Source organism: Ochlerotatus camptorhynchus, unplaced genomic scaffold (genome assembly GCF_037179485.1).
Source record: "Ochlerotatus camptorhynchus isolate MF236.1 unplaced genomic scaffold, CSIRO-AGI_Acam_v1.1 ptg000743l, whole genome shotgun sequence".
In the NCBI taxonomy this organism is placed as follows: domain Eukaryota; kingdom Metazoa; phylum Arthropoda; class Insecta; order Diptera; family Culicidae; genus Ochlerotatus; species Ochlerotatus camptorhynchus.
The window spans coordinates 257,199-285,177 of NW_027041212.1; the positions used below are offsets into that span (position 1 = coordinate 257,199).

Below are 27,979 nucleotides of genomic sequence, written 5' to 3' on the forward strand. Positions count from 1 at the left end.
CGATTCTATCTGTATCTGGAGTTTGGGTCCTTCGAGTCTCTGTCTGTCCCTGTCCTTGTTTTGTTAGAAATGCGTAGGCCTGGATCGGGTTCTTCTATGTTCTGTGCAGTATTTCATCTATTTATTTCAGTGTTCATCACTCCTCTGTGTGTAGTTATTTGTAGAAGTAGACATTCTTACTGTGTACATTCATTTCCTTCCAAGTCTTGTGTGCCCTGTTTTATGTCGGTTGATTGCGGGAAATCGAATAACCGAACTTTTCCAAATGGTTGAAAATCGTTGAAATGAATAATTTGAAGTCACAATGTAACTCAATTCTTCCTTTTTTTAAATATGTTAAGGAACACTTCTTGAGTGTCATACTTTTGTCTTGTCTTTTGTCTATATATCAGAGAATCTCATAACTTTGAAATAAATCTTAAACTAATGTTAACCTTGACAGAAGTTTGATGTCGGTGTGCGTTAGCTCCAGGCTACTGGCAGCCGTTCACAGAGATTGACAGTAGTCTCTAAACCATACGAAAAATTCTTGTAAAAGTCTACGGATCCATTTCAGATATAAAAAATGAGCTGAGAGCCGGAGGTTTTCAAAGTTATGAAGTTTATGCTATATGCTGCATTATAAACATTGAGTGATTTAAAAATCTTTCATTCAGAGTACTCCGGGACCGGCTGGATGTCCAAAAAAATTTATAAAATTTTGCCTTAAAACGGAAGAAATTGAGCTGTGCGTCTTAGGCTTTCAAAATCATGAGATTTAGACTAAAGACAATCAAAATATGCCACATGGTAAAATCTGTGTGAATTAACAATCTCATCCCATTAAGAGTGCTCCGGAATCTGCTTTAGATGTCCAAAGCGTGACCAATATTGCACAAAAATAGCATACAAATAAGCTGGTAGTCTAAGGTTTTCAAAATTATGAAAAGTTTTATGACGCATGATATAATCTGAGTAAATTTTACAGTTTTCAAAGACATTCTACGAAATTACGTTCATGAAAATGTGTTTGCATTCAGGCAATACCGGAACACAGTGAGCACATTTTCATTGACAGAATATTGATTTTAAACGAAAAAAACTGCTTTTGAATTTTCGAAAATTAATGACTCACAGTGGTCCAAAACTGTGAAAAGACGGTCAAAAATCATTATCTCATGACTCTTGCATTTGAGACAAGTGGTCAAAAATTCAACATTCACGATATAAAGACTTTTGACCGCCTTTTCGCAGTTCTGGACGACTGTGTGACGCCCCTTTTCCCTTATGTATGGTATGCCGCATGATAAAATATGACTGAATTCTCGTGCAACACGAAAAAAAGGCCTATCAGAGAATCGATCATCGTGGATAGGCCCTTCTCAAATGTTACGCGAGAATTGCAAATACCACTGCTTCGGAACTGGCTCCGGATGTCAACAAAAAGGGCAATGTGGTCCAAATTCGGAACAAGTTGAACTGAGCGTCATAGTTATACAAAGTTTGACAAGCCGCATGTTTACATGTTACTGAATTAAACATCTCAACCCATTCAGGGTCCTTCGGATCAATTTCTGGATGCATAGAAATTGGTCAATATTGCCTAATAATGCTAAGGATTGAACTCGAGGTCTTAGGTTTTCAAAATCATGGAGTTTATTAGGCCGCATGATCCAATCCTGAATGTCCAAACCATGACCTATATTGCAAAAAACACAAGAAATTGAGCTGGGCTCGCTAGTTTTTCAAAATCACGCAGTTTGATCAAGACACATAATTAAATATGAGTGAATTTATACATTTAAAAGATTTGGGCTTTTTTGAATTTTAAAAGAATCATGAAAAAATCCAAGCGAATATCTAACTTGAATAAAAAAATGGCCAGTTTGGTCCAAAAACGCAATTGTTTAAAAATTGGTCAATATTGCCTTTAAAAGCTATGGTCTGAGCTGATTCAAAATCATGGAAATTACTAATCCACATGATAAAACCCACACGTTCGATTATAAGCTTGGGGTCACCTAAAAAACATGTAACTGTGTTTTGTTCATAGCATTTGAGCATTTGTAAATTATATTGACCTTTCAAATGACCTAAAGAGAACGAAAATTGAACGTTAAATGACAGAGATATATATAAATTCAACCTAATTCAGAGTTTTTTGGAACCGGATATGGTTGTCCAAAACAAGGCCAATGTTGCTGAAAAGTGCAATAAATTGAGCTGCTCACCCTAGGTTTGGTTTATTCTGATTGATTTGAAAGTCTGGACCCATTCAGAGTCGTCTGGATCTGGTTGGATGTCATAGAAAATGGACAATATTACTCTAAAACGGAAGTAATTGAGCAGGGTTTTTGATAGTTTTAACACAGGCATACATACGTAACTCTTTCCATAACGTTTTCCTTCAAACTATCGTCACGGAGCTCACTAATGACATCTCGCGAGCTATTCGCAGAAAAAGCTTGCTTGTCAAGTCTCAAACAATGTTGCCTACAAGTTTGATAGAATGTATAAAAACGTCAAAGTGGTCCAATGCCAGCGCTGTGGTAGAGGATTCGCGAACTAATAATATTTATATTTGCGTGTACGACGTTTGAGGATTAATAGTCATACATTCTCATTCATATTTATTTCCTGTCTAGTTGTTTGAACAGTACTGTATTTTTTAATCAAATACGGCAAAACCTTGCCTTACCCGAATATATGTTACATTTTCAAAGTCTTTGATCTATTGCAATCCATGTTAAGATGCAGGTAGAGGTTGATTAAATCTCACGATTTTTTTTCCACTAAAGCAGAACACAATCCGCAGCCGTTTCACAAATCGATTTCTTATCGGACGACCGGTGTTGTCCAATCAAAAAATGTCTCCATATCTTATCTGGTACACGGGATACTCTCAATTCATGCCTGGAGGAGGTGAAGGGAGTGATCTGTTTTCTGTACACTCGAACGAAGAATTGGTTTTATTGTGCAATATAAAACTGCGGTTTCATTTTTCAGATTGCTTGCGAGTGTCGAAATTCGTTGGAATTCTTTGTGACGTAAAAAATGATTCGTTTTGAGTTGGAATTCGAATGATTTACTATACAAACACTGCTTTATGTACATGCACTGAGCAAATATTTACCTTAAAAGCTACATTGTGATCTCAACCATTCAGTTTCTAAATGCGTCTACCTCCATCGTATGTCTAGTAAATAAATTGGGTTGAAAGTCTTCCCATCTATTCTGGTTGCGGGATCTCTTCTTAATGTACAGCAAAAGTCATTTGTGACATCTCCACGTTGTGACTACTACCACTGACTTGACAGGTGACCTGCTAGAACTTCTGCGCACTGGAAAGCGAATGTGTAACCATGTAGAATCTTCCAACTACGACAACTCGTATCCACTCATAACTCAACTTTTTCCATATATTTATCCTCATTTTGCACTGACAATCGCAAAACATACACTCGGTAGGCCATGGCATCACGTGATTCGGTCGAAGATAAAATCCACCAATTGAACGATAAGTTGACCAATGTAAGTGTCGATAAACGCTACCTTTTGCCACCATCATCGTTTGGGTGGTGATAAGTAGCGTTTAGAAGTATTTTCTTTCCCTTTTGCTTCGTCCAATTCGGTTCTGTTATCATTTTCACACAATTAGGATAAAACCTGGGAAAATTAATTCGATAGTTAACGATTCGGTATATATTAACAAAATTCGGTAGCTGATGGGAGAGCCGCCTTGCGGTGAACGGGTTAATCACCTTCGCTTCGCTGGCATTGCACTCGGGTTCCAGATTAGATTTGATCAGCAATTGTCGTCGTTATTCATAAATCTGGTCTGTAGTCGAAACGGTGGAATTGGCTGTTTCCAAATGTGATAAGCGTAGGTGGTGCTATGACTACCGTCACACATTGTCAAATTCCACCGTCTTCACAGCAGGCCTGATGCGGACGTAGTCGTAGAGCTATTTATTTCTTTATTTACAAGCGGGTTATGGTTAAATCACTCAATTTAGTTCATAAGTGTTGCTTATCGGTTTTTCAAAGGTTGAGATCATTAAGTTTATCTTCTGTTCCGTCGAGGTAAGCGGTTGGTGTTTGCTTTTGTTTTGTTTTACATTCGTTTTAACCTTCCGAATTAAATTGTTCGACTAATGCATGTTAGTTTTAAGGAAAAGTTTGCTGCTTTTAAAATCACGAGTGCTTTACGATTATTGGAACAATTTTTTTGATTGGTAAAAATGACAACTATCCATCAAAAGGGTTGTTGCAAATGCTGCGAGATAATTCACCGTAAAACTTATACATTTTTTTTCTTTTCTCCCCGTGACATTTCCTCATCGCATTTCAAATGATCTTCAAACACGAAAGGCTGAAGCTCGCGCTGAATTCGCTGAACGTTCCGTTCAGAAGTTGCAGAAGGAAGTCGACAGACTCGAGGGTAAGTTTTTCGATCGGTATTTAATTTTTTTTCGAACAGTTAAAATTAACCCAATAAGTCATGAAATTCAAAAGTTTTCTATCACTAACATTACTATAAAGATAATTGTGATTTGAAATGAAATAGCGTTAAAGCCGCTGTGAATTAAGTACATTATCACAGCTAGAGTACGCATATATATACCTTTTTCGCCCACATGACAAGTAGATGGCGCTAACAAAGTTGATCAATTTTTTATTTATGACGATTATATAAGATTAACTTTATTTTGTTTTTCTTTAACATTTTCTTTTATTTTCATGTTTGATTTTTCGTTAACCCTTTTAAAACCAAAACCTTCAACCACATACCGTTTTTTGATGTTGTGTGCAATAACACCCCTGCTGCGCTGCTATACATTTCTGCGTGCGTGTTCGTGTGAACTTACCGCTATACAACAAATCGCAAACTTGTCCACAAAAAAAAAACTCTACTCTTACGCCACCACCGGCCGAATGCCGCACAACAAACAGACGATCTTATGCACGAGCGTGCAAAGAACAAAATGCTCCAGGAGGAAATGGAAGCAACCCTGCACGATATTCAGAACATGTAACTGTGGCAACCGATGCGAACACAGTAACTACTACGACTACTATACTACAACTACAAACAGCAACAAACCAATCAATCAAGTTGGCGGGATAGATGCTGATTAAGTGAAAAGTAAAAAAAAAATAATATGGACCCACTAGTCCTCGGGTGCCGTTAAACACTTTTCTCCGGACAGCATTGTTGTTCTACTTTGCGCGTCGCTGCTGTTACTCATCGCGTTATTTGTAGCTGTCACGTCTTTTTTCTGGTTGAAAAAAGATTCACTTAACATTCTACAAGTTTACAGTTAAGGATGAATCTGTAGCACACACACACACACTTACCAACACACAAACACATACCAACACAAAAACACGTAAACACAATCGAGAAGAAAACTAGGAATGTTTAAGAGGGCGACATCTACCGGGTCTTGACCGGTAGCTTGCTGCGAACGAATTGTACATTCACATGCCAAGGAAAAGACAAACATTCCGCGAACATTCACAAATCTTTTGAGGTCAATCAAGAAAGACATTTTTCTCTTGTTAAGTAGAAAGTAGTAAAGGACACCTTTCATCTAATAGGATATAACCGTTACTGCCCTTTATTTTACTGGAATAATCCCCCATCCTTCCGATTGTTTTGCAATTTATTATTATTTCTCTTTCAAAGCAAATTTTCTCTTGTCTTCCGGTTGCCTTGCGTTTCGTAGTAGAGTTTATTTAGATAACGCGCATTTAAACGTCAATCAAATGCATTTATAGCAACAATTTTGAAAGATGAAAAAACATGAACAAATCAAGTTTAGAGTGTGTGTCAACAAAGGCAGCAAAAATAATTAAAACGATGATAGAAATAATCAGTAATAATAAATTGCACAAAAAATGGAACACTCTCCAGATAAGTTACACCCATAGAGTTTTAAGTAGTTTGAAGCAGTCGAATCGATGATACGTATATGTGTATTTACTGAAATTGTAGAAACGGGAAATCAGATCATGGAAAAACAGTTTTGACAGAACACGAACGTCTACTCTCGTCGCCTTACTTTCATTTCGGTAGGATTTTACACTTGAGTCCTCTTCTTAATTTTAGTTTATTATGTTTCTTTCTGCAATAAGTTATCCCTATTTTTTATTTAGTTCGGAACAGAGAAGATTAAATGAAGAGTAATTTATGAGAAAGCAGTTTTAACGGATAATTTTAAGGATCAGCATGAGATATTTCAGAAGAAAGGAAACTGTCGGCGGTGAAAAATTGATCGGAAGAATTGTATGGGAACGCGTTAGTTAATCTGTTAATGTGCCTTCAACTGTCATTTTGGGAAGAGATCCCCTTTTCCGATTGATTTTGAGCCGCATTTAATTGGAAATTTTGTGGCATAGCCATTTTGAGAGTATTTTTTGCTTTTCTTTCATCGGAAGCTAAACTAAGCGCAGTAAGTTGTAAGGACCGTGTACATTCAATTCCACCAAGTCCATTCCACAAATGAACACAAAACACACAAACATTCTCTGTACGTAATTGCATACCTTCGGCGGATCCTGCGGAATCAGATTGAACTGTATGTAAGAATGTACACGTAGACTTCACGATCAATACTGTTTAGCATTTAGGAATTTAAAAAGCATTCATTTCAACTTTGCCAATAAACCAGCAAGACCAACAACATCAACAACAACAACAACAAAAAGAAACTACAGCAACTATAAAATGATATCATATTTGAGTGTTTATAATAATATATTATTTTATTTAAAGCCGAGTTTGCCTGCGTTTTATTCTGTGTATATGCGTTTCCTCGTTTTAGTCTGAGTTCTATCCTACATTTTCTTTCTCTTATATTTATCGCTTCTGTTGTGCTTTTCTCTTCTCTTAATTTGCGTAACATTCGTTAAATCCAAATATAAACATAACCACCACTGCGCCAAATAACCGACATCGCGGCACCCGACAGACGAACTGATTATCGAAAAGATTCGCTTCGCCGAGATCGGCGACGATCTGGACTTTGCCTTCGTCGACCTTATTCCGGGAGTCGATCCCATCTGGACCGAGCGTCGCCCGAAGCCGAAGACTCCACCACCACCACCAAAAGTGGCAACTCCACCACCAGCAAAGGAGGAACCGAAACCAGCCGAAGCTGTTGCCGCCAGCGAAGCTACAGTGGAAGGTGCGGCGGCTGCACCAGAAGCAGCCAAAGCCAGATCTCCAAGCCCATTCGAGCTGCAGAAGCACTTCCCTCCAGAGGGTGCCGAAGTACCATATGTCCGCTCTGCCACCGGAACGACGCCTCCGCGAGACATTCCCGGCGAGGCAGTTTCGGCCGAGGCTGCTCCACCAGCGGAAGGTGGCGAAGCTGCACCACCAGCAGAAGGAGCTCCGGCTCCCGCTGAAGGTGAAGCTGCTCCTGCTGCCCCTGCTGAGGGTGAAGCTGCTCCTGCTGCTGAGGCTGCGCCAGCCGAAGCTGCCCCAGCCGAAGAAGCTCCTGCAGAAGCTGCCCCAGCGGAAGCCGCCCCAGCTGAAGAAGCGCCTGCGTCCTAAACCATACCTTCAAAATATCGCTCACTCTCACCTTCCTGAATCTATTTTTTATTGTTTCCGTTTAACTTTCATTTAACGTGTATCGCACGGTGGATGTTGTTGCGCTGGTTTAAAGATAACAAAAAAAAAGTAATAAGAAGAATGGTTCTCAATTTTACCGCTAAATACCTCACTAGTTGACACTCTTGTTAGACCAGCCTAAATTTTCACTGTTTAACTGTCTATCTCTCACTTTTTTTACTTTCAAATATAAAAACCCAATAATTGCTTGATTATTTTGTAATGTGCTTTGGTTCGTCATTTCACGGTAGCATTCGCGCTTTTGTTGTAGTAGTCCGTTGGAAATGTAGATGTAAGTGGAAATGAACGAAAAAGAAATCATCCCACATCCTTACAGGTCGTTATCGGCGAGGGGAAAAGTGCTCCGCGGATGGGAAACGGTTGGGATTTATCATAGGTCACTTCACGGTGGAATCTTTGTTTTGATTTTGTATGGAATATTGACATTTACTGGCCTTGTTGTTTACAATTTTATATAGGGGAAGTTCATTCTATAGTCACTATACTCATAGTCTGGTGGATACAATGGCGCGAGCCAATTTGAACCATCACTTGCCGGAGCCAATCGAGCATGGCATTTTATTATTGGAACAATGTTATGGAAGTATTGTGATCGGCGGCCTTGCCGCGATGTAGAGTAAGAAATTTCCGCGCAAAGTAAACTAGCTTATTTCTTCTATTGTCACTCAGATGGCTCTAGTGTGTGTGCTCACTTTTCACCGCTGGAGTTAATCAAAAATAACAGTTTGTTAACTGTCAAATTCATATGGTATGAAAAAGTGTTGGTGAATCTGTAATATAAAGTGGCCGTTAAATTTGCTGCGCTAGAATTCGTGATGATGGTCAAGTAGCCATGTTTGGAATACACACCAACACTCATTTGTTAATAACTTTTCACTCAGTTGTTAAAATGTGTTTTTCTTTAAAGTTATTGATAGATTAGGATCATAGTTCACTATAGATATGCAAAGAATAGGTAAATCTTAACATTTGAATCAACGCCAATGATTTTTTACAAGTAAAGTATGAGATGTGACTTAATTTTAATAACGCAAAAACAAATACAGTTTATTGCTAGAATTAAAATCTACTTGTTTTTACGTATCTATAACAAGCTTAAACTCTATTCTATCTACTGCTTTAAAAAGAACTATGTTACGTCAACTGTGTGCGAAGTTATTAGCAAATGAGCAATTGGTGAGTACAACTGTGTATGCCAAGCATGCAAGTAGCTGACAGAAATTGAAATCACTTTAGGTGGCAATTTATCAATGCATTCCTGAATGCACTATATTTGCATTTTTCGTTGAGAATATCGATGCGACTAAAGGCAACAAAACATATGCATATGTATGTGTTGATGAGTGTAAATTTATAAATATTTTGTTTGAACATTTCCTTCTATTCCATATAAAATTGTTGACAGCTCAAAACGAAAACGAACATTTTCACGGGGTGCCAGATTTTTATTTCAAAAATCAAAGTTGCCAGTTTGCCGGAAGTTGAATCTGGAAGGCTATGAATATAGTGACTATAGTTCATTCGTGTTCATTCCGTGCAGTGACCTATATATTTTTTAGGAAGAGTTTAGGGACGTTCCATAAATGACGTAGCATATTTTGAACCAATTGTGGATCCCCTCCCTCCCCTCGTAGCGTATTTTGCTATACCTTATACATGGAACGTTAAATCTTTAACCCCCCTACCCTAAATGCTACATCATTTATCGATGTTTCCTTATTGGAATTCAGGATTAGGTTCACACGTAAGAATTCGTGAGCGAGCGGGGTACCAGAGAATATTTGAGAGACGTACGATGTGCATGAGAGAGCACACGTGAAGCCCGCGTGCAGTTGGACGTAGAGCACATTCCGATGCGTGCTTCTCGGGGTCTTATAATCAGGTCATTAATAACAAATAAATGTGTTCAGGACTGTGTTATTTCAAGCCACTTTGCACTTTGTTGGTTTTTATGTGTTACATGTTGTTTCAAATTAATTTTGGAAAATTCATTCAGTTTCTTCAGTTTTTTTTTCAGTAGTCCTCAAATGTTGCTTTTTGTGTGGCCTTTCAGATGCCGTCACAAGATTGAAATTATCTTTCCATCGTCTTGATATTAACATGACTACATGGTTTTTTGGGTAAAAGTTAACACTTTTGAATGTCAAGGTATATCAACAAAGTTCAAGTTTCAAAAAAGTTCAAGCTGTTTCATTGAACACAGTCAATATCGAGTCACTTCGTTGAAGCTAGCTCGGAATAGAACTCGTGAGTATCGCTCGTATTTGGTTGAATGAACAGTAGTACACTCGGAAAAAACCATACATTTACCATACAATAAAATACAATCACAACAGGGTCATGTGTATCATACAAGTACATTTAAAATATTGATATTACAATAGATCTACAATGCAACCCATATAGTATGATAAGATACATAACAACTCCCTTGTTATATTTTAGATTTCCTCATTTACCATAGATTCCATTGTGGATACAATAAATTCTATGGTTATTTATCGTTGTCGGCAATACGATTTATTGTAAATACAATTAACTTAATTGTACAATGTTACCATACATTCAATTGTAGCTCTATGGTAATTTTTTTTACCGGCAAGCAACTCGAAATAGCTCTGATCAGAAAAGTTTGCGGTAGCTAGCAGGAATTTGGTTTTACTACAACGATTTTTTTTTCTTTGCCGTGAAAAAGGCAAAAACAAAATAGAAGTTTACTTTCACTTGAGTTACAAAGATGTTATTGGTTTCTTTTTTATTTGGCTTAGGAAATCATTCTGGAGAGAGTTTTAAGAGGTGTGTAGATCCAAGCATTCGTCAAAAATGGCTTTAAAACATCAAACTTCATAATTGCATAAAACTTGTTAAAATAGCATTAAAACCTTGTCTGTGTGTGTAGTCAATCCAACACTGGCCATCAGTGGTATTATGGCTGAAATCTGCTAGCAATACTCTTCGAAGCTACAATTGAAAGAAGCTTTAGTTCGGAAGTTAATAGGTGATCCAGATTCATGATACTGCAGATCCAGCAACACATTTTAGAATACCTGGTCATTCATGTCCATTCCGAGGTCACTTTCACATACAATAAGCCCCGCATGTTAACATAACTATTATCATACACGGAGATGAAAAACTACCCAAAATTAAGTACTTTTCCCTCAATTCCCGTTCAATAACTCAAATTTGAGTAAATCGCATATACTAGTTTTCATTTAACACCGGCAAACAAAAAATACTTACTCTTAAGTATATTCTACCCAAAATTAAGTTTATTTCACGTAAATTTGAGAATATGCAATTTACTCAAAAGTAACTTATTGGGCTGAAATATATCGTTGAGTAGAATCTCTCGTTCCTTTTTTGACAACAATAACGATTTCAAGTGAGAGGCTTAATCAAAATTAAGAAAAAAAAAAACTCAAACTTTGGGTAGTATTTTTCCTCCGTGTATGGGTAATGGTTTTGCAAACACCCTTCCAAATTTAGGAACGTGAAGATTCGATATATGGCATGTATTTAGCAGTATTTAATTTGGACATAGGCATTCATAATTGATTTATAATCATAGAGATTTCATCAAATTCTGCCTAAAAATCATTTCTTTCCTATTTGTTATAACAACCCAACACATCAGCGGCGCCGATGGTGCAGTGTTACGCGTGACTTCCTCTCACTCCTAAGGGCCTTTGTTCATTCCCAGTCGATGCAGTCGGGATTTTCTGAGACATAAAATCTCTGATCAAGTAGGGAATTAAAGCCGTTGGTCCCCGGTCCATGAGTTGATGGGTGATAGGTAGGGTCTAGGTGTAGGAGCTGCCTCCTTAGCGTCGAAAGCATTGGTGCTCAGTACGGAAAACACGATCGACGGAAAGCGAATCAAAGAAAAAAAACGCATAGCATTTATAAACACACGCGACTTTATTGAAACAGTTTCCGGGCGTCAAAAATTCACCAGCTGAAGGAGTTTTACATTTTTCTTACTAAATTTTCTTTAAACATTCAGTAAAAGTTGCCAAAAATAAAGCAAGCAAAAAACAACATTATCACGTGGGAAACGCCAAAATTGCCAATAAATCGCCAAAAATAGCATTAACATTCATAGATGGAATCCAGATTTAAAATTCAGGTAAATTTCACATAAAGTTTCAAAAACGTATAACTAAGTTGTCTGAGTACAGGAGGACAGCCCACAATCCACCTGAGAGGCGGGGCATAGATTAAGAAACGCTGGTATACATTATTTCACGAAATGACAGCTGAGTCAGTTGGCCTGACAGAATTTGATGATATTGATGTTGCTTCTTACAGCCCTTGGGTAACTGCTTCCCGTCAAAGTACATTCATGAGTTGAAATATCAGCAGACCAGGAACGTCTCGTAGTGCAGTGAAGAACATTTGACAGGGGCTACTAAAATTAACATTTAATGTTCCTGAAGAATGGATAATAGGGTGGTTTATAATACCGATTTTGCTCCACCCTACTCAATTTGAGCTCATTTGGTTACGATCTCATAAAATTTGACAGGAAAATGGAGCAATGCGTATTAATCATGCACACTAATTGCCCCGCTCTTCTGTCACATTTTCATCAGTGCGTGATTTCAAATCCATCGCACACTCGTCCATGTCATACTGCAAAATGCAGTGTTGCCCTAAGTACAGTCGATCAATCATTGCAAATAGTTATTGGCTTCAAAATCATTCAATAACTACTTTCCTTGACTTTAAATCAAAAAGTGGTCTTGAGCAAAGCTGTAGCTAAGAAAATTTCACATAAGAACAAAAGCATGCTTACCCGCAAAGCCTTATGGAAAATGACTAGGAATATGATAACAAATAGTTCACTTTCTCCATAGCAATTCCCATATAAACTTTAAAGGGCTAGTGAGAATGAACAGAACCTGATTTAGAATCGGTTGAGCCTGGTGGAGCAGAATCGATAGTTAAACGTTAATAGGTAATTATGAACGCGTGTACCGATGAACTTGAGTTCATGTACAGTAGAAAATTTAACAGAAGAGTAGGGCCTTGCTTACCAAAAGTGAGCATTTAATGGTCATCAATAATGAATAATGGACATTTAATGTTCATTTTTAGTAAGCATGAATTAAGATTCATCGGTGCCCTTGTTTATTGACAGAATAAGTCTGAATAAATTTCGGATTGTAGTTTGTACTAGCCATAGTCGGGTGCACGGATGCATTTGAGTTCACTCACTCAAGAAAAAGATACACAAGCTACGGGCAATGTTTACTAATCATGGACACTAAATGTCTATTATTCATTATTAATGAAAATTTACTGTTCATGATTAGTAAACATTGCCCGCAGCTTGTGGCACTTTTCTCGAGTAAATAAACTCAAATTCATCCGTGTACTCGTCAAAGTTATGCATAAAGTAGGTAACGTAAAGACGTAAACACAGCATGACTATTAAAGCAGGGTGCCGTGTCATTTGGCCGAGTTCCGAACAATAAAACTCCAAAGAACTGCTCATGTTCACAGCAAATCATTAATTTTAATATCACATCAAAGTGCATGCACTTCAATCGTGTCAAAAATATGATGTAATATTACTTGCCAAAAAGGACAAAATTGTCATTAATAGAGTGCATAAACTGACATTACGCTGCTTTTATTGCATTTGTTTATTTTAGTGGTCATAATAATTACATGAGATTTTCGACATGATTGAAGTGCATCCTCTTGGATGTAATAATAAAATTTATTTTTTGCTTTGTTTGAAAGAAGGAAAAATCTCTTAAAATGGATCAATGAAAATGCTGAGGTTATGACAGAACTATGCTGTGGATACCACAGTATTTTTCATTTGATCGTCCATATAGAGTACCGCCAAAAGTGGGTTCAAAACTTGACCATCTAAATTGATCAATTGATAAAATCTTTTTTTTTTTAAAATTTTAGAATAAGCTGCGTTTACTGTGTAAAAAATAATAAGAACATTAAAACTCCAAAGAACTACTCATGTTTGAAAGAAGGAAAAATCCCCTATTTTTTTAAAATTCTGATTTGTCTTAATTTTATGACAAGCTGCATTTACTGTGCAAAAAATAATAAGATCATCAAAACTGCTCATGGTTAACCAAAGTACCAATAACATAACTAAAAGCTTATCTTTAAAAGAATAATGAATCCTTCGGCAGCATAAAATTTCAGTTTTATACGATGTACAATTTTTACAAAAAATCCCATATTTATAATGTGAATAAACCAGAATTTTGGAAAGTAAAAAAAGTCCACAAGGCTGCCATTTAGAAATCTAGTAGTGTTCAAAAATTGGAAATCTCTTTTCAAGTATTAGGTCAAACGCCATTCGGCCAAAAGGCGCATTCGGCCAAATGGGCGGACATAAAAAAGTTAGGCACTGCATTTAGCTGTCACTTTGCCGAAATAGATCATATCCGGATGAATTGTGCGTGACTCGCCTCTTTTGTATTTATACTATACTATTATATTTCACGCTGTTACCGAAAACCGCGAAGTAGCTCAATAACGAAGAAAACAGTATTCAGTCTGAGTGGCCTTTTATATTAGAGAAGAAAACGGTGTTTAAAAAATGGGATTCCGAAAATCGTAACCTATGCGTACACAAGTTGTTTCGCCTTAAAAATTAGATACTGCTCTCATTTTGTCATTTATTGACCAATTTTGATGAAACAATGTCCAGTCAGAAATTGCTTCTAGTTGATGACCTCTCAGAATGAGTAACAGTTTTTCTATTATTAGCTAAGACAATTTAGGACATCTGGTTTCTTTTTAATCTTATTTACAAGTTCTTCAATAGCTCCTATAGTTCCTGGTGAAAATAATCCGTGCTCAATCAATACAAACATTTCTGACAGTAATTTTGTACACATAGGGTAGAGCACTACTTCGTCGTATTCTATTTTCGTTCTATCGAGCTTTTCAGATCAATGATATCAATGATTTCACCGTGTACAAATCAATAATAGGTTTGTTCCGATGCGTTACTTCATTAGCTACAACATAAATCCTATTAAAGCACATTGTATGAAGCGAATCCCCCTTTTCTACGTTTCTCCGTAGGACGAAGAAAATCTAATTGCGTTTCAATGCGTTAGGACGTAATTGAAACTTGTAGGATGAATTTCAAGAAGCAGTATTAGATTTTAAACAATATCTCAACAATTTGTGACTATTTATCAAATCTAACGGTAATCTAATCTACACAGCAAAAAAAGTTGTTGAATATTACATCGAAACTGCTGCAACCAGGTCAATCCATCGGTTGTGTAATATCACATTGTACGATGTACATCGATTTTGCGAACAAAATTACAGCCATTGATGTAATATTGTATCTGCTTTTTGCTTTTACATCATTATTTCATACATCAGCTTGAATTACGTTGATCGATATTACATTTTTTTTTGCTGTGTAATCTAATGGAAAGGTAAATAAATTTAAAAGTCATCTTTGACATCATCTATAGAACAAAAAATATACCTTAAACTTGAAAATCAAAAACTGGATCAAAATATAGACCCCAGTTGTCTCCCCCTACATTATTAGCAGTGTTGGGAAAATATCAAAAATCAAATATTACCAATGCCTAAGATCACACTTGATTTTCGTAAACAAAAAAAAAAAAAGCATACAGCTGCGGTTGATTTTGCAAGCTGTGATATCGCAGCTCGGAATATCAAGCTAACAAAACTCACCAGCTGCAAATCTCAACAAACTGTGGTGAGATTGAGTTTAATGGTTTTTGCTTTAAACCAGAACGCAACCGAAACTTCAATAACGGCTGGCAGCAGTCACTTCGTGTCTGCCATCGGTGAATAGTAAAAAGAGATAGCAAACTACACTTTCTCTTTCTAAGAAAACGATGTGCAACGGAATCATGTTTGTGTCTAGTCAACTCTCCGCTTGATTTTTGCACGTTGTGAATAGTCTCGCAATATCAAAGGAGCTCGTAAAATCAAAATCAAGCATGATATTTTGTACCAATATCACGCGTGATATTGAGACCGTATGAGAGCGGAAAAATATAATTTGATTGATGATTTTGCCAACATTGATTATTAGTATCGTTTACTGAATTCTTGAGTACCGTTTACTTAGTACTCACGTGCCTCACGTTTTTTTGCCATTATGAGTGAAATTCTTCTCAGTTGAAATTTTTTCTGAAATACTAATGATTGATTTAAAATTACTTAGAGCGCAAAAATGCAAATGAATCAAAAGAGCACTTAAGCGAAAGACCTTAACTGAAAATCCGTTGTCTGGAACAATTTCCTAACCGACTAAGGGACATTTTTCTCTTAAATTTGTGCATTTCAAAATTTCAAGATGAACCTAATGAACACGAGGATGAACATTGATGCATTTTAAATGCATTTGAATACTGGTTTGATACATGAAACCCATATCAGTTTAGCAAGTGATGTTCGCTTAGTGAAAAGTAAATATTTTTCAGCAAGCGAACGGTGAGTATACTTCTCCAGAAAACTGTACACTCATAAAATAAATCACATAACCAGTGGAAAATATCCATGTGAATTTCACATAATTTTCTTGTGATCCAATAATTGGAAATAGCACCATTAAATCACATGAACATTATGTGTCCAATGAAATCTACATGTTATTCACATAGAATTTATTCTGATATGCGATATTCAGATAAAAATCATTAATTTTGTCATTGCAAAAATATTATGTGCATTCCTCATATAAGCTAAGTGAAATTTTTTATCAGTGTAGAAATTTCTTCCGCTCGTAATACTGCAGATTTTGCAACTTTGTAGAATCCTGCGCTTAAAATAAGTGCACAGTAAAATTTTCGCACTGATCATACAATTCAAATGTTGAGTTTCCTTAAAGTTTCTAGTACCCGAATTCATTCACTGTTCTAAAGCTGCTACATCATTCAAATGATTGGATTTTTAAATTTTCCGATCTGTTCGAAAACTGTGCAATTATTTTTTGCACAAGAGTTTAAAGTCGTGCGAAATTGCACAATACTAGACATCTGATTAGACGAGTGCACGGATGGATTTGAGTTCACTCACTCGACAAAAAGTTGCACTAGCTGCGGGCAATGTTTACTTATCATGAACATTAAACGTTCATGAATAATGAACATTTAGTGATCATGATTAGTAAACATTGCCCCTAGCTTATGTTACTTTTTCTCGAGTGATTGAAGTCAAATCCATCGGAACACTCGTCTATAACTCCCGACAAACAATAGAAAAGGGCCCTTGTATTTGTAGACAAAGGGCCCTTGGACGTCGATGCATGTTTACTTCAACGGTTCTATGGATTAACTTTACCAGGGGTATTATACAGCTGTCACCCCATACATTCAGTTTGAATCAAAGATGTCTTCGTTTTTGACGTTCTCGTACCTATGGGATTTGACGTTTTGGTACAGAGGACTATACTGATGTAATGGAAACATTAACAGGGATCTTCGATGTTTCATCAACATGATGGTTTGAAAATGCGGCCTCTATGCCTAGATGGTTTCTACATGCACTGCCAATGCAATCAAGATAGGTGCTGCTCGGTTTGCTCTGCCTTTGACAGTTCGTTCGGTTCAAGACCAGCCAGTCCGCTTCTCTCTATACTGAAATCAATCACATGCACATGGTCGTCACTGACTGCATTGTCATTGACAAATTACATGGCATCCTTTGAAGATCTTTTTTATTTCATGATTGTGTCGAAAGCTGTTATGTAAATATCATAGTAGACGGTCGAGATTTTGCAACATTAAGTTAACGTGAAAAACTCCATTTTGAGTAGCACCATAGAACTATCCAGTATTTTACGATCGTTTATGGCCACCACAGTCTGGCTGAGTTTTTGGTAGGGAACATATTATTTGACGTTTTATTTGTGTCGTTTGACGTGTAAAAGATCAAATTTGAACGTTTACACGTCAAACGACAAAACCCAAACGTCAAATCATATGTTCCCTACCAAAAACTCAGCCAGATTGTGGCGGCAATAAGCGCTCGTAAAATGCTGGATACTCGTTGGGTAGTTTACTTGCTTTGTTTTTTAGAGGGACAGAGATGTACAACTCAAAAATTGGGAAACATTAATTTTCCGTTGTTTACCTTGTTCGTACCTTTGACATAGGTACCACAGACAAACAGACATAACACTCGCAAGTTGTTAATCGAACAAGCATTTAACGGACAATTTAAAAGTATCGTAGTTGGTAGTACCGCCACCTTTGGCGCGCATAGTCAATTCTCTTGCGTTTGACGTTTACACACTACCGCCATCTGTTCAGTGTAGTGCCGACCACAGTGTACTCAACAGATGGCGGTAATGTTTTAGCGACGATGTTTTACAGTGAGAAATATTCAATGTGTTATGTATGTTTGTCTGTGTAGTTACGATGAAGATGGTGTTGTTAAATTGCATAAGCGAACTGGGATTCGCGATGAATTTATTTACAAAAACTGAAACTCTTTTCTATTGCTGAAAGAGAATGCTCTGAAAGTCTCTGAGGATGTTTGTTCAATACAAGTGGTAAGCAGATGTAGTTATATTTACTAGATTTTAATGGGGAACTGTGGATAGACGGGTAGTAGGACAGTTGATTGTTTGTTGGCCAAACTTTTGAATTATTATTTTTTCGTCAAACTCACTCCTAATAATAAGACATTTAATGCATTTAAAAATATTCTGCCAAATAGAGAATATAACAAAAGGAAAAATAAATTTATCGTGCACTAATACTTAGCCATTCAGCGAAGTCTATGTAGCGACGTTTTCGTAAATAATTTACCAGTATGGCAAGACGAACAATGCAATGTTGGCTTATGTCAGATCTTGGCTACTTCACCGGGGCACCCGACCATGTGCGAGTGTGGCTTATTTGATACTGGATGCTCAATATGGCCGCTACAATTTTCGTCACAACTGGGTACTTTCAAGTTAGCGTATAGTTTACAGAATGCGCCAGAGTTGCCAATACTTTTAACTGAAATATATGGAAAATCATGCGCTTCTTTCAGTGTGTACTCAATCAAAGTCGTAGTATGATTTCGGAAAAGAGATAAATATTTTTTTTAACTTCATCGTTAGTCAGCATGCGAATCTTCAAATTTTGAATTACCTTGATAATTCGCTCAAAGTTCTTTGCAAACATGTCTAATTATGTTGAGATTATTTCCGAAAAATTTTGTTCATAGCACAGCAGAAATTCTCTGCAGGACACTGCAGGAGTGCTCTACAATAAATTTTAGGAATTCACCAAAGGATGTCTCAAATTTTTAATGATAACCATTTGAATTCACTGAAGTTTCTCTAAAAATTCTTCACGGATTGCTGCTGAAACTATCGTTGGAGTCTCTTGCAACTCTCACTTGTGATTCCTTCGGAAATTTCTTGAGAATTTACTTGGAATCATCCCTAAAATTATTCTGTAATGTCCCGAGAATTATTTTCTAAATCCCATTTCCTCATCCGAAACCATTCTCAGAAGCCGTTTACTTTTGCTGTTTTTAACTCTCCTTAAAATTCTATTGAAATTCCTTCGCAATTAGTGCGCATTGTATTCTCATTGGAACTTTAAAAAAATCATTAGAATTGAACCTGCAAGCGTCCCCACAACTTTCAAAAAAAAATATTTAAAAATTTTAGGAGAGGTTGATCCTTAGAATTCACCTAGCGTTATTCTTACAATCACTTTTAGTGGTCATAATCATAGCCGCCTAGCTGCCATGATCGATGGTCTCTTGTAATAACTGTTTGAAGAACGAATAGAGTCAATCCAAAAACACGCAAGCTACGCAAGATGGGATCCCAAGTAGCAATTTTGGTTTTATGAGGGTTCTGTAGACCATGCATTGGACTTGTAGAACGCTTTAAAACCTTGATAAAACTTGCAATGTTACTTGGGATGTTTAGTATTCCCTCTCCCGTCGTATGAAGCGCGTTGTTTATTAATTGATATTCGAACAGTGACAGAGCGACGCGAACATGCTATGGTTTCTTTTGTGAACAATATTGGTTCATAGCGCATTTACTCAGCATATTTTCTGTCTAGATTAAATTTTTACGCACCCTTGCGCCAATTACGTAACCGATAATTGTGAACAGTAGATCACCATAGTTAGGTCCTTATGATTCAGAACGCTGGACTTTGAAGATCTAGGTAGAGCTTCGTTAAAATTCTCATCCAGATTTCGAAATTATTCTCAGAGATCCCTTGGACGGTATTGCTTGGATTTTTTTTTAATTCTCCTTTTGAATAATAATCAACATCCTTGAAAATATGTTAAATTTCTAAGGTCTTGTAAACCATTCGAGGTCTAGAATCTGAATGATTTTTGTTCAAAACTAGGATCTTTGATTAAGTCTATCAGTTCAAAAATATTCAAAATTTATTAAAAAGATAATGATTATTTGTACAAAATTTCCATGAGCTTCAATTTTTTACAAATTCATAATTTCTCAAACAATGTTCAAGAAACAAACTGTCACCCTCCAAAATTTGTCCGAATAACACATTCAGACCATTCCCACCCATTTGGTCCAGAGGTCTTCGAAAAATTTGATGTTTCTGTAAGAGACTGAAAAGGGACCATTTAATGAGGATCATGTGTGCCCACGATCCAAACTAATTTCTAAAATCTCTCAAAAAAAATGTTCTGGTGGCTTGTAGGCAGACCACATTTTGATTTATGAGACTTTGAACATCTTTCAAGATCTCGAACATAAACAATATCTAGGGTAAATGACTACATGATGACTACAATGCACTACAAAATGCTGCTGATTTAGATTTGCCATGACTTGCAGTTAAAATGGAAAGGTTATCGAAGAAATTCTGATTGCCGACAATAGTCACACTCACCTGAGAAGTTTGGAGTGTTGTGAAAGCGTTTTTAAATAGTTCTGAACAATTCTGTTGACTGTCAATAATAGATAAACAGGCAGCAGATGAATGTTAATAAACAAATACTGCATATGTGTATGTTACGTTGAGATAAAGTCCATAGAAGTGCGAACACTGTTTAATAGATTGACAAGAATACGTCAATTATTATATTTAAAAATTACTTTAAATGTTCGTTTCGAAAAATACATTTGTTCTTGTATTGCAGATTTCGCACCGCATTGGGCACCTGCGCTTATAATAAATACACAGCCATATGTGTGCACTGGTCATAACATATAAATTTTGATCTACTTGAAGTTTTCTAGAGCTCCAGTTTAGTAGCTTGCTAATACTGTTCTATAGCTGTTAAAATAAATCGATTTTACAATTTTCCAACCGGTGCGAAAATTTTACTATGTAATTATTTGTTGCACAGGAGTCTAAAGTGATTTAATATCGAAATTATGAAAAATCTGGAAGAGTAGGAGACTTGGCATAATGTTTGTTGTCTGGATTGGTTTGATCTAGAAAGAATCACGAACGTTTGAATCGGGTTGAATGTTCTTTACGTCCTATCGATGTTCGTTATATATACATTTATCGACTCTCTTCATCTAATTGATATCTTAATAAATCAACAGCAATTCCTTTTTATGTTTGATGCTTTGGGTGCCAGATAATATCAAGACTGAATTTTCAAAACATTTCAAAGATTCAAACGTCAATTTGTCGAAACTCTTAGCTCCAAAGCTTATCTAAAGAAAAGAAAAACAGGGCTTTCCCGAATTCGTTAGCCCCTCTGCGCATCTGACTATTTTATCTTGAGAATTTCATATAACCATAATATAAAACTTTTTACATTAGTCTTTAATTGGATCTTCACGGCATTCTATGGTGTAATAAAATCACTGAAAAAATGGATGGTTTTCTTAACTCTAAGTGATATTCACCTTTGTTTTTAGTTTTTTGCTGTGTACATTCTTTATAGCTACAAATTATATTTCATATCAATCCGAACAATACAGTAAGGTTCTAGGTAACATTGATCGTTAATAACTTTGCTACGAAACCGTTTCTTGTCGTGTTTGACGTATTAGAAAAAAAAATGAAATGTCTTCACCTGGTCGTCGTGATGCAAAGAGAATATCGACGAAGACAGCGACTTATGCTGTTAACATGGGTTATAGGGAGGAGGTCATGGCAACTCGCCAAATTTACGCTATCAGGCACTCGATGATTAATTTTTTAGTCTAGAAATAATTCAACCCATTTATATCACAAGCGTATAAGCATAGACAAAATCCAGACCCGACAAAAGAAGCACTTTTTCCCTCTCCAGAACGTTCCGACCTTTATCCCAGTATCACCCTAATGTAGGCCACGATCGCTTGATTCGATTCTGTGGCAGAACCAAATCCAAAACGCCTCCACTTCTGGAACGAATCCAAAACACAGCAAAATGGGATCGAAATCTCCTGCGAATCTTTTTTCGGAATGGCTTCAATCTTACTACCGTTTACTTCCAAGCTAGAGTTGTGCTTTCCTAACCTCACCGCCACTAGGTAATGTTACAATTTTATTTTCCATTATTTAATTACATTCCAACTCTTGAACTGTTGAATATTGTTTCTAATTACGTTTCTTTTACTGTATCTTTATTTTGTTCACTCGTTTCCAATTTTCCCCTCCTTTCCTTATTCTACCACCCCAATCCACCTTAATGCCACAAACAGACGAACTCGTCATGGAGAAGGAGAAGTACAGGGAAATCGGAGACGACCTGGACACCGCCTTCGTCGAGCTCATCCTCAAGGAATAATTCCACGCCGCGATGGGCACTCGACGTGCGGTGGCCCTGGAAGTTCCCTTCCAGAATGGTCCACCAGCACCATCTACAACACCACCATCACCTCCACTACCACCATCATCGTAATCATACCAGTGGAAACGATCGACAATGCCATCCGAACGATCGATCTTATAACAAAAATGCTTTTGAACATGGATATACAAAATGGCTGCAACAACAACAACCAAACCAAAGAACACCAGAATGCCATCATGAATCCAGGATAATTGTAACCATTTATGAACATCATTGCTTCCGAAGTGGAAAGTCAGTCGAATGCCTCAACAACAATATCAACACCATGGCATGCTGGACTGTCGCTGGGCGGTTTCTACTGTTTCGATTACTGTTGCACACAATTGAGATGTTTCCCTACATTTTCTTTTTGGTTGAGTTAAACTAAACTTTTTATTTTTTGATTTGTACTGTTTTGGAAGAAGAAAATAGTTGTCGCTGTTGTAAACATCAAAAACTGAGAAATGAAGATTATGAAAGATGTTAAATAAGATGAAACACTAAACAACTGGAAGCAATAAATGGTTGCAATATGTGCCTGGCTATGTCACTATCTTCTTATATTTCGATGTATTATGATATTTATTTATTAGAGAAAGATTTAAATTATTAATAAAGAAAAAAAAATCATAAATGTATTGCAGACAGCTTGAGGTTGGATTATTTTTTGGTTTATTTTGTTATGTTTATTTTCCCTTAAGAATTTGTCCCTGGGTATATTTTTCCACCGTTATGATAGGTATATTGGGTGCGTATTAACTTTCCATGTTGAGTTCAAGTGGACTTACTATTTTCTCTCCATTCGTTTAGTCTCAACTGTCTTATAAAACATTCTACGGAGTCGAGTTATATTGAAAAATCTGACATAAAAAAATGTTAAACGTATTCGCATTATTATCGAGATCTTCTGATTCTCCCTGGCTGCCGATCAACTGTTTGGTTCTAATTATTATTTTGTTATTTTGTTATTTATTTGTCGTCAATCAGTGTAGACCGTTTAACAATAGTGCTGTTGCCTTACATGCTATTTTAAAACATACGTTTTATTTGAAATTGTCAGCAAATGTAGACTGCATATACAAATATCTAAAAAATAAAAATTGTTTTAAACTTAACGAGATGAAATCCTAGCAGTTAGTGTTCTCCTTACTGTATCTTTAGACATCGTTAGATCTATATGCTCACAATAATTATTATACACTCTCATCATTCTATTAATTGGTCCATTTTTACCATAATTCGTTCTGTGAGGTGACAGTTGAAATACATTTCGAGTTCTTAACATGCGTGATGGTACGTAAAAATTTAATCTTGCTAATATTTTTTCTGAATTTACGCGTTGTGAGATAATATCATTGACAAAGGAAATCATGGAAATTTCTCTTCGTTTCTTAAGTGTTTCAATGTTTATCAACATGCAACGGGACTCATAAGAAGGAAGGGGAAAAGAGGTCCAGCCTAGTTTCCTAAGAGCAAATAACAAAAACTGTTTTTGAACTGATTCCATACGATTTATATAAGTTTCATGGTATGGAGCCCAAACCACACTGCAGTATTCGAGAATTGATCTCACGTAAGCTATATAAAGTGTTTTGATGGTATATGGGTCTTTAAAATGATAACTAAATCTTTTTATGAATCCCAACATATTATTTGCTTTGTGAATTGTGGTATTCACATGATCTACAAATGTCAACTTCGAGTCAAGAATTACTCCTAAGTCCCTAATTTTATCGCACCTTACAACCAGCTGGTTTCCTAGAGTACATGTAAAATCTAGAGTAGTGTTTTTTCTGGAATATGATATAATATTGCATTTTTTAACATTAATATCCAGCAGACTTTTAACGCACCAGTTGTAGAAAACATCAATTTCATTTTTAAAATGTAGCAAATCAGAATTGTCAAAGATTTCCATGTACAGTTTCATATCGTCAGCATATATGAGCACATTTAAACGATTTAACACAAACTTCACGTCATCCACAAATAAAATAAATAATAAAGGACCTAAATGAGATCCCTGTGGAACTCCCGAGGTAACATTAACTGGCGAAGATATTTTTCCTTTAAAGCGGACCATCTGTGTTCTTTCTGTCAAGTATGATCCAATCCATTTTAAAAGTGTACTTGTCATACCTAAACGTTTTAATTTAAAAAGAAGTAAGGGAATGTCTACTCTGTCAAAGGCCTTACTAAAGTCAGTGTATAAGGTTTCAACGGTATTACCTCTATCCATTGCTTCAATAGAAAAGTTTACAAATTCCAACAGATTAGTAGACGTTGACCGACCTTTAAAAAAACCATGTTGATTATTTGAAATGCGATGCTTAACCTGGTTAAATATTTTCTGGTTAACAATTGCTTCAAACATTTTAGGAATGCATGACATAATTGCAATACCTCTATAGTTTTTAATATCTGACCGTTTGCCAGATTTAAATATTGGAACTAAAAATGATTTCTTCCAAATTTTTGGAAAATCACCTGTTTTGAGAGATAAATTGTAAAGCCAAAACAATGGTTTAACAAAACTTGTTGCTATTTTTTTCAATAAAAATGGAGGTATTTCATCAGGACCAGGTCCTTTGCCAGCATCGAGACTTTCAAAAGTCATAAAAATTTCTTTAACAGTGATATTTTTAACTGATACGTCATTTTCCCCTTCATGTAGGTAAGAAAAATAGTTCAAATCGAGAGCATTACTGGATTTCTTATATGTGTTTTGGAAAAAAACGAGCAAATAGGTTACAAATATCCTCACTATCAGTGCTATCACACTCTTCAAACTGCATGCGTGATGGGAATGTACATGACTTCATTTTTTCGTTCGCGAAGTTAAAGAACGTTTTGGGATCTGATTTTATATTGTTCTCTACTCTTGAATTGTAATTCTCATATGCTGACGATATTTCTGCCTCAAGTGCTCCGCAAATTTCAACGTATTTTTCTAAATTTTGTGACGTTTTAAACTTTGTATACGCCTTGTGTGCTTTTTGCTTCCTGTTTTTAATATTTCTGATTTCTTGTGTATACCACACAGGATATTTGGTGCTGTTTACTATTCTCTTTTGTCTTTTAGGAACGAATTCTTCAATAATATTGTATAAGTTAGTATAAAATATGTCAACAGCCTTGTCCATGTTGTTTTCATCTTTTAAAAGGTTTTGCCAACTTATGTTATTCAGTCTGTTGTTAAATTCAGGAACATTTGCATTTTTAAAATCATAAACTAATTCAAAATCAACAACGCTTGGGCGTGACCGATGCGAGTCTGTGAACACTGAGTATTCAATAGCCGTATGAAATTTTTCATTCTTCCATAATGGAACTGCTGCTTCTACAATACAAAAATCTTCTGTACAATTAGTAAACATAAGATCCAAATAGGAATTGAGCTGGTTACGAACATGGTTAATTTGATGAAGTCCCAAGTGGCTGCTTTTATCAAAGATGAATTGCAAAGTATCGTTTTCTCCTACAATTGGTAACAACAGAGAATCATTATCACTATCCTGTTTCTTCCGTGTAGTGCCTGCTTCTATTGCATTCTCATCTGTTATTGGGCCTTCCGTTTGAGACTAAAATTTATCCGATACCCCTCCAGCTTGCATAAGAAACGCTTGTTTTTTCCTGCCTTATCAAATCCTTCTTTTCCGATTAAGGAAATGAAGCGTCGATGGAATTTCCTTCTCTACTTTCATATACACACATCGCACACATGTGTACACGTTGAGACCCAGCAGGGAACTTCTCTCGGCTGGTTCAGTTAACTTTTCTGTATTTTCTCAGCACCAACTCTTGATCACGATCCAACACCTCCGGTGTAAGATCATAAGCTCTCATATATTGAACGTTGTTTTGCTGGTGAAAAGCGTACTTACACTGCATTTTCATCAGCATAATGAAAAATAAGATGCCCAGGGCATCAATGCATAATGCACTGTTTATTTCCTCTGAAATCCGGTACGTTGCTTCCATCTGAGTGTGATTCACATCCTTACTTACCTTACCTCTGCTGTCCGAAGAAGTTGTCTCCACTCTAATCGATCCATGGCCAAACAACGCCAGCCTCGTAGTCTGCGAAGGGTCCCCAGGTCGCTTTCTACTTGGTCGATCCACCTCTAGGTCACTTTCGAGAACCATTTTCACTGGGTCGTCGTCCGACATTCTTACGACGTGCCCAGCCCACCGTAGTCGCACAATTTTTGCAGTGTGGACGATGGATGGTTCTCCCAGCAGCTGGGCCTTCTCCACGTTCCGTCATCCATCTGTACTTCACCGTAGATGGTACGCAACACCTTCCGTTCGAAAAACCCAAGGGTGCGTTGTTCCTCCACGAGCATTGTCCAGTTCTCGTGGCCGTAGAAGACCACCGGTCTAATCAGCGTCTTGTAGATAGTAAACTTCGTAAGGCAGTGAATTTTATTCGTCCAGCGCGTCCTCCAGAGTTCAAAATAGACACGCTTCCCTGTCATAATGCGTCTTTGAATTCCTCAGCTGTTATCATTTTCAGCGGTCATTAGTGAGCCCAAATACACGAACTCATCGACCCCCTCGTTTTCGTCACTGTATCTTTCAATATCTCTTCATGCCAATTTTAATATGTTACCTTCATCCGATGATCTGCATGCCGCTGGATTGGTCACTGATAATCGAGAAAGCACATCTGCCAAATTGTGTGCTACCGGCTCATACACCACATCGAAATTGTTGGTCTGTAGACGCAATACAAAATATACTGTATTGAAAACTTATATCACTCTTTTGTTTCTTCGAAGACACGATTTTCAGCCAAAAAGCGCACCCTTGCGTCAGAAAAAGCAACTAATGTATTTTATAAACATTACGAGGGATATTTAAATCAATACTTGTTTAAACAATGATTTTCGTGATCCCATAGGTATCTACAAGCCTAATGTAGACAACTTTTTCCCCTGATTTTAATGAATGTAATTAAATTGTATTTTTCATAATTGCAAATCACTCACCGTTCGACTGTTATCAATTGCATGTTGCCGGCGCCGGTGGTGTAGTGGTAAGCGTGACTGCTTGCTCACCCCAATGGGCCTGGGTCCAATCCCAGCTGAGGTCGGGGGGATTTTTCTGAGGCATAAAAATCTCTGGTCACGTCTTCCTTCAGAAGGGAAGTAAAGCCGTTGGTCCCGGCTCATGTGTGTTTGAATGGGTGTGATATCCTACGCAGGTGTGGAGGCCGCTTTCCTGCACATTCGATCGCCGTTAATCGATGGCAATCGATGTCCGTCGGTGATTGGCACTAGATTGCGGAACAGTGGAACTTGCACTAATACTTATAATTTACCCCATGTTCAGCACTAATACTTGTAGATTTCACAAACGTCAGAGAAGTCTATTGGCGAATCAAAGCAAAGCCAAAACTGGTTATGCGACATCTAGTTTTAAGATGCGCAATTACAAAAATGATGATGTACTAAAAATATTTCATGCGATTTGACAGATATTAAAACGTCATTTCCATTTTCACCGATTCGCCATCTGTTAGTCAATCGTCACTTTGATTCTTCAATTACTGGGGTTCATTTTTAGTTTTAGCTGCTAGTAACCCTATGTCCATTAGAA

The 27,979-nt window shown here is 36.7% G+C and overlaps 1 protein-coding gene across 29 annotated transcripts in view; it reads left to right on the top strand.

Moving 5' to 3' along the window:
* Window positions 1–23,041, top strand: part of Tm1 (tropomyosin 1) — a 97,503-nt gene extending 74,462 nt beyond the window's left edge. For 11 of the 29 annotated variants that reach the window (XM_065238256.1, XM_065238257.1, XM_065238253.1 and 8 more), the window contains 2 exons: window positions 4,351–4,420; window positions 6,954–7,823. In XM_065238256.1, the coding sequence (XP_065094328.1) occupies window positions 4,351–4,420; window positions 6,954–7,540 (657 nt within the window). In that variant the 3' untranslated portion in view covers window positions 7,541–7,823. Of the gene's footprint in view, window positions 1–3,447; window positions 3,511–4,350; window positions 4,421–4,932; window positions 6,762–6,953; window positions 7,824–22,247 lie in introns of those variants that run through there. The other 18 variants (XM_065238265.1, XM_065238264.1, XM_065238250.1 and 15 more) reach the window with 5 other exon arrangements.
* Window positions 23,042–27,979: the final 4,938 nt, after the last annotated feature.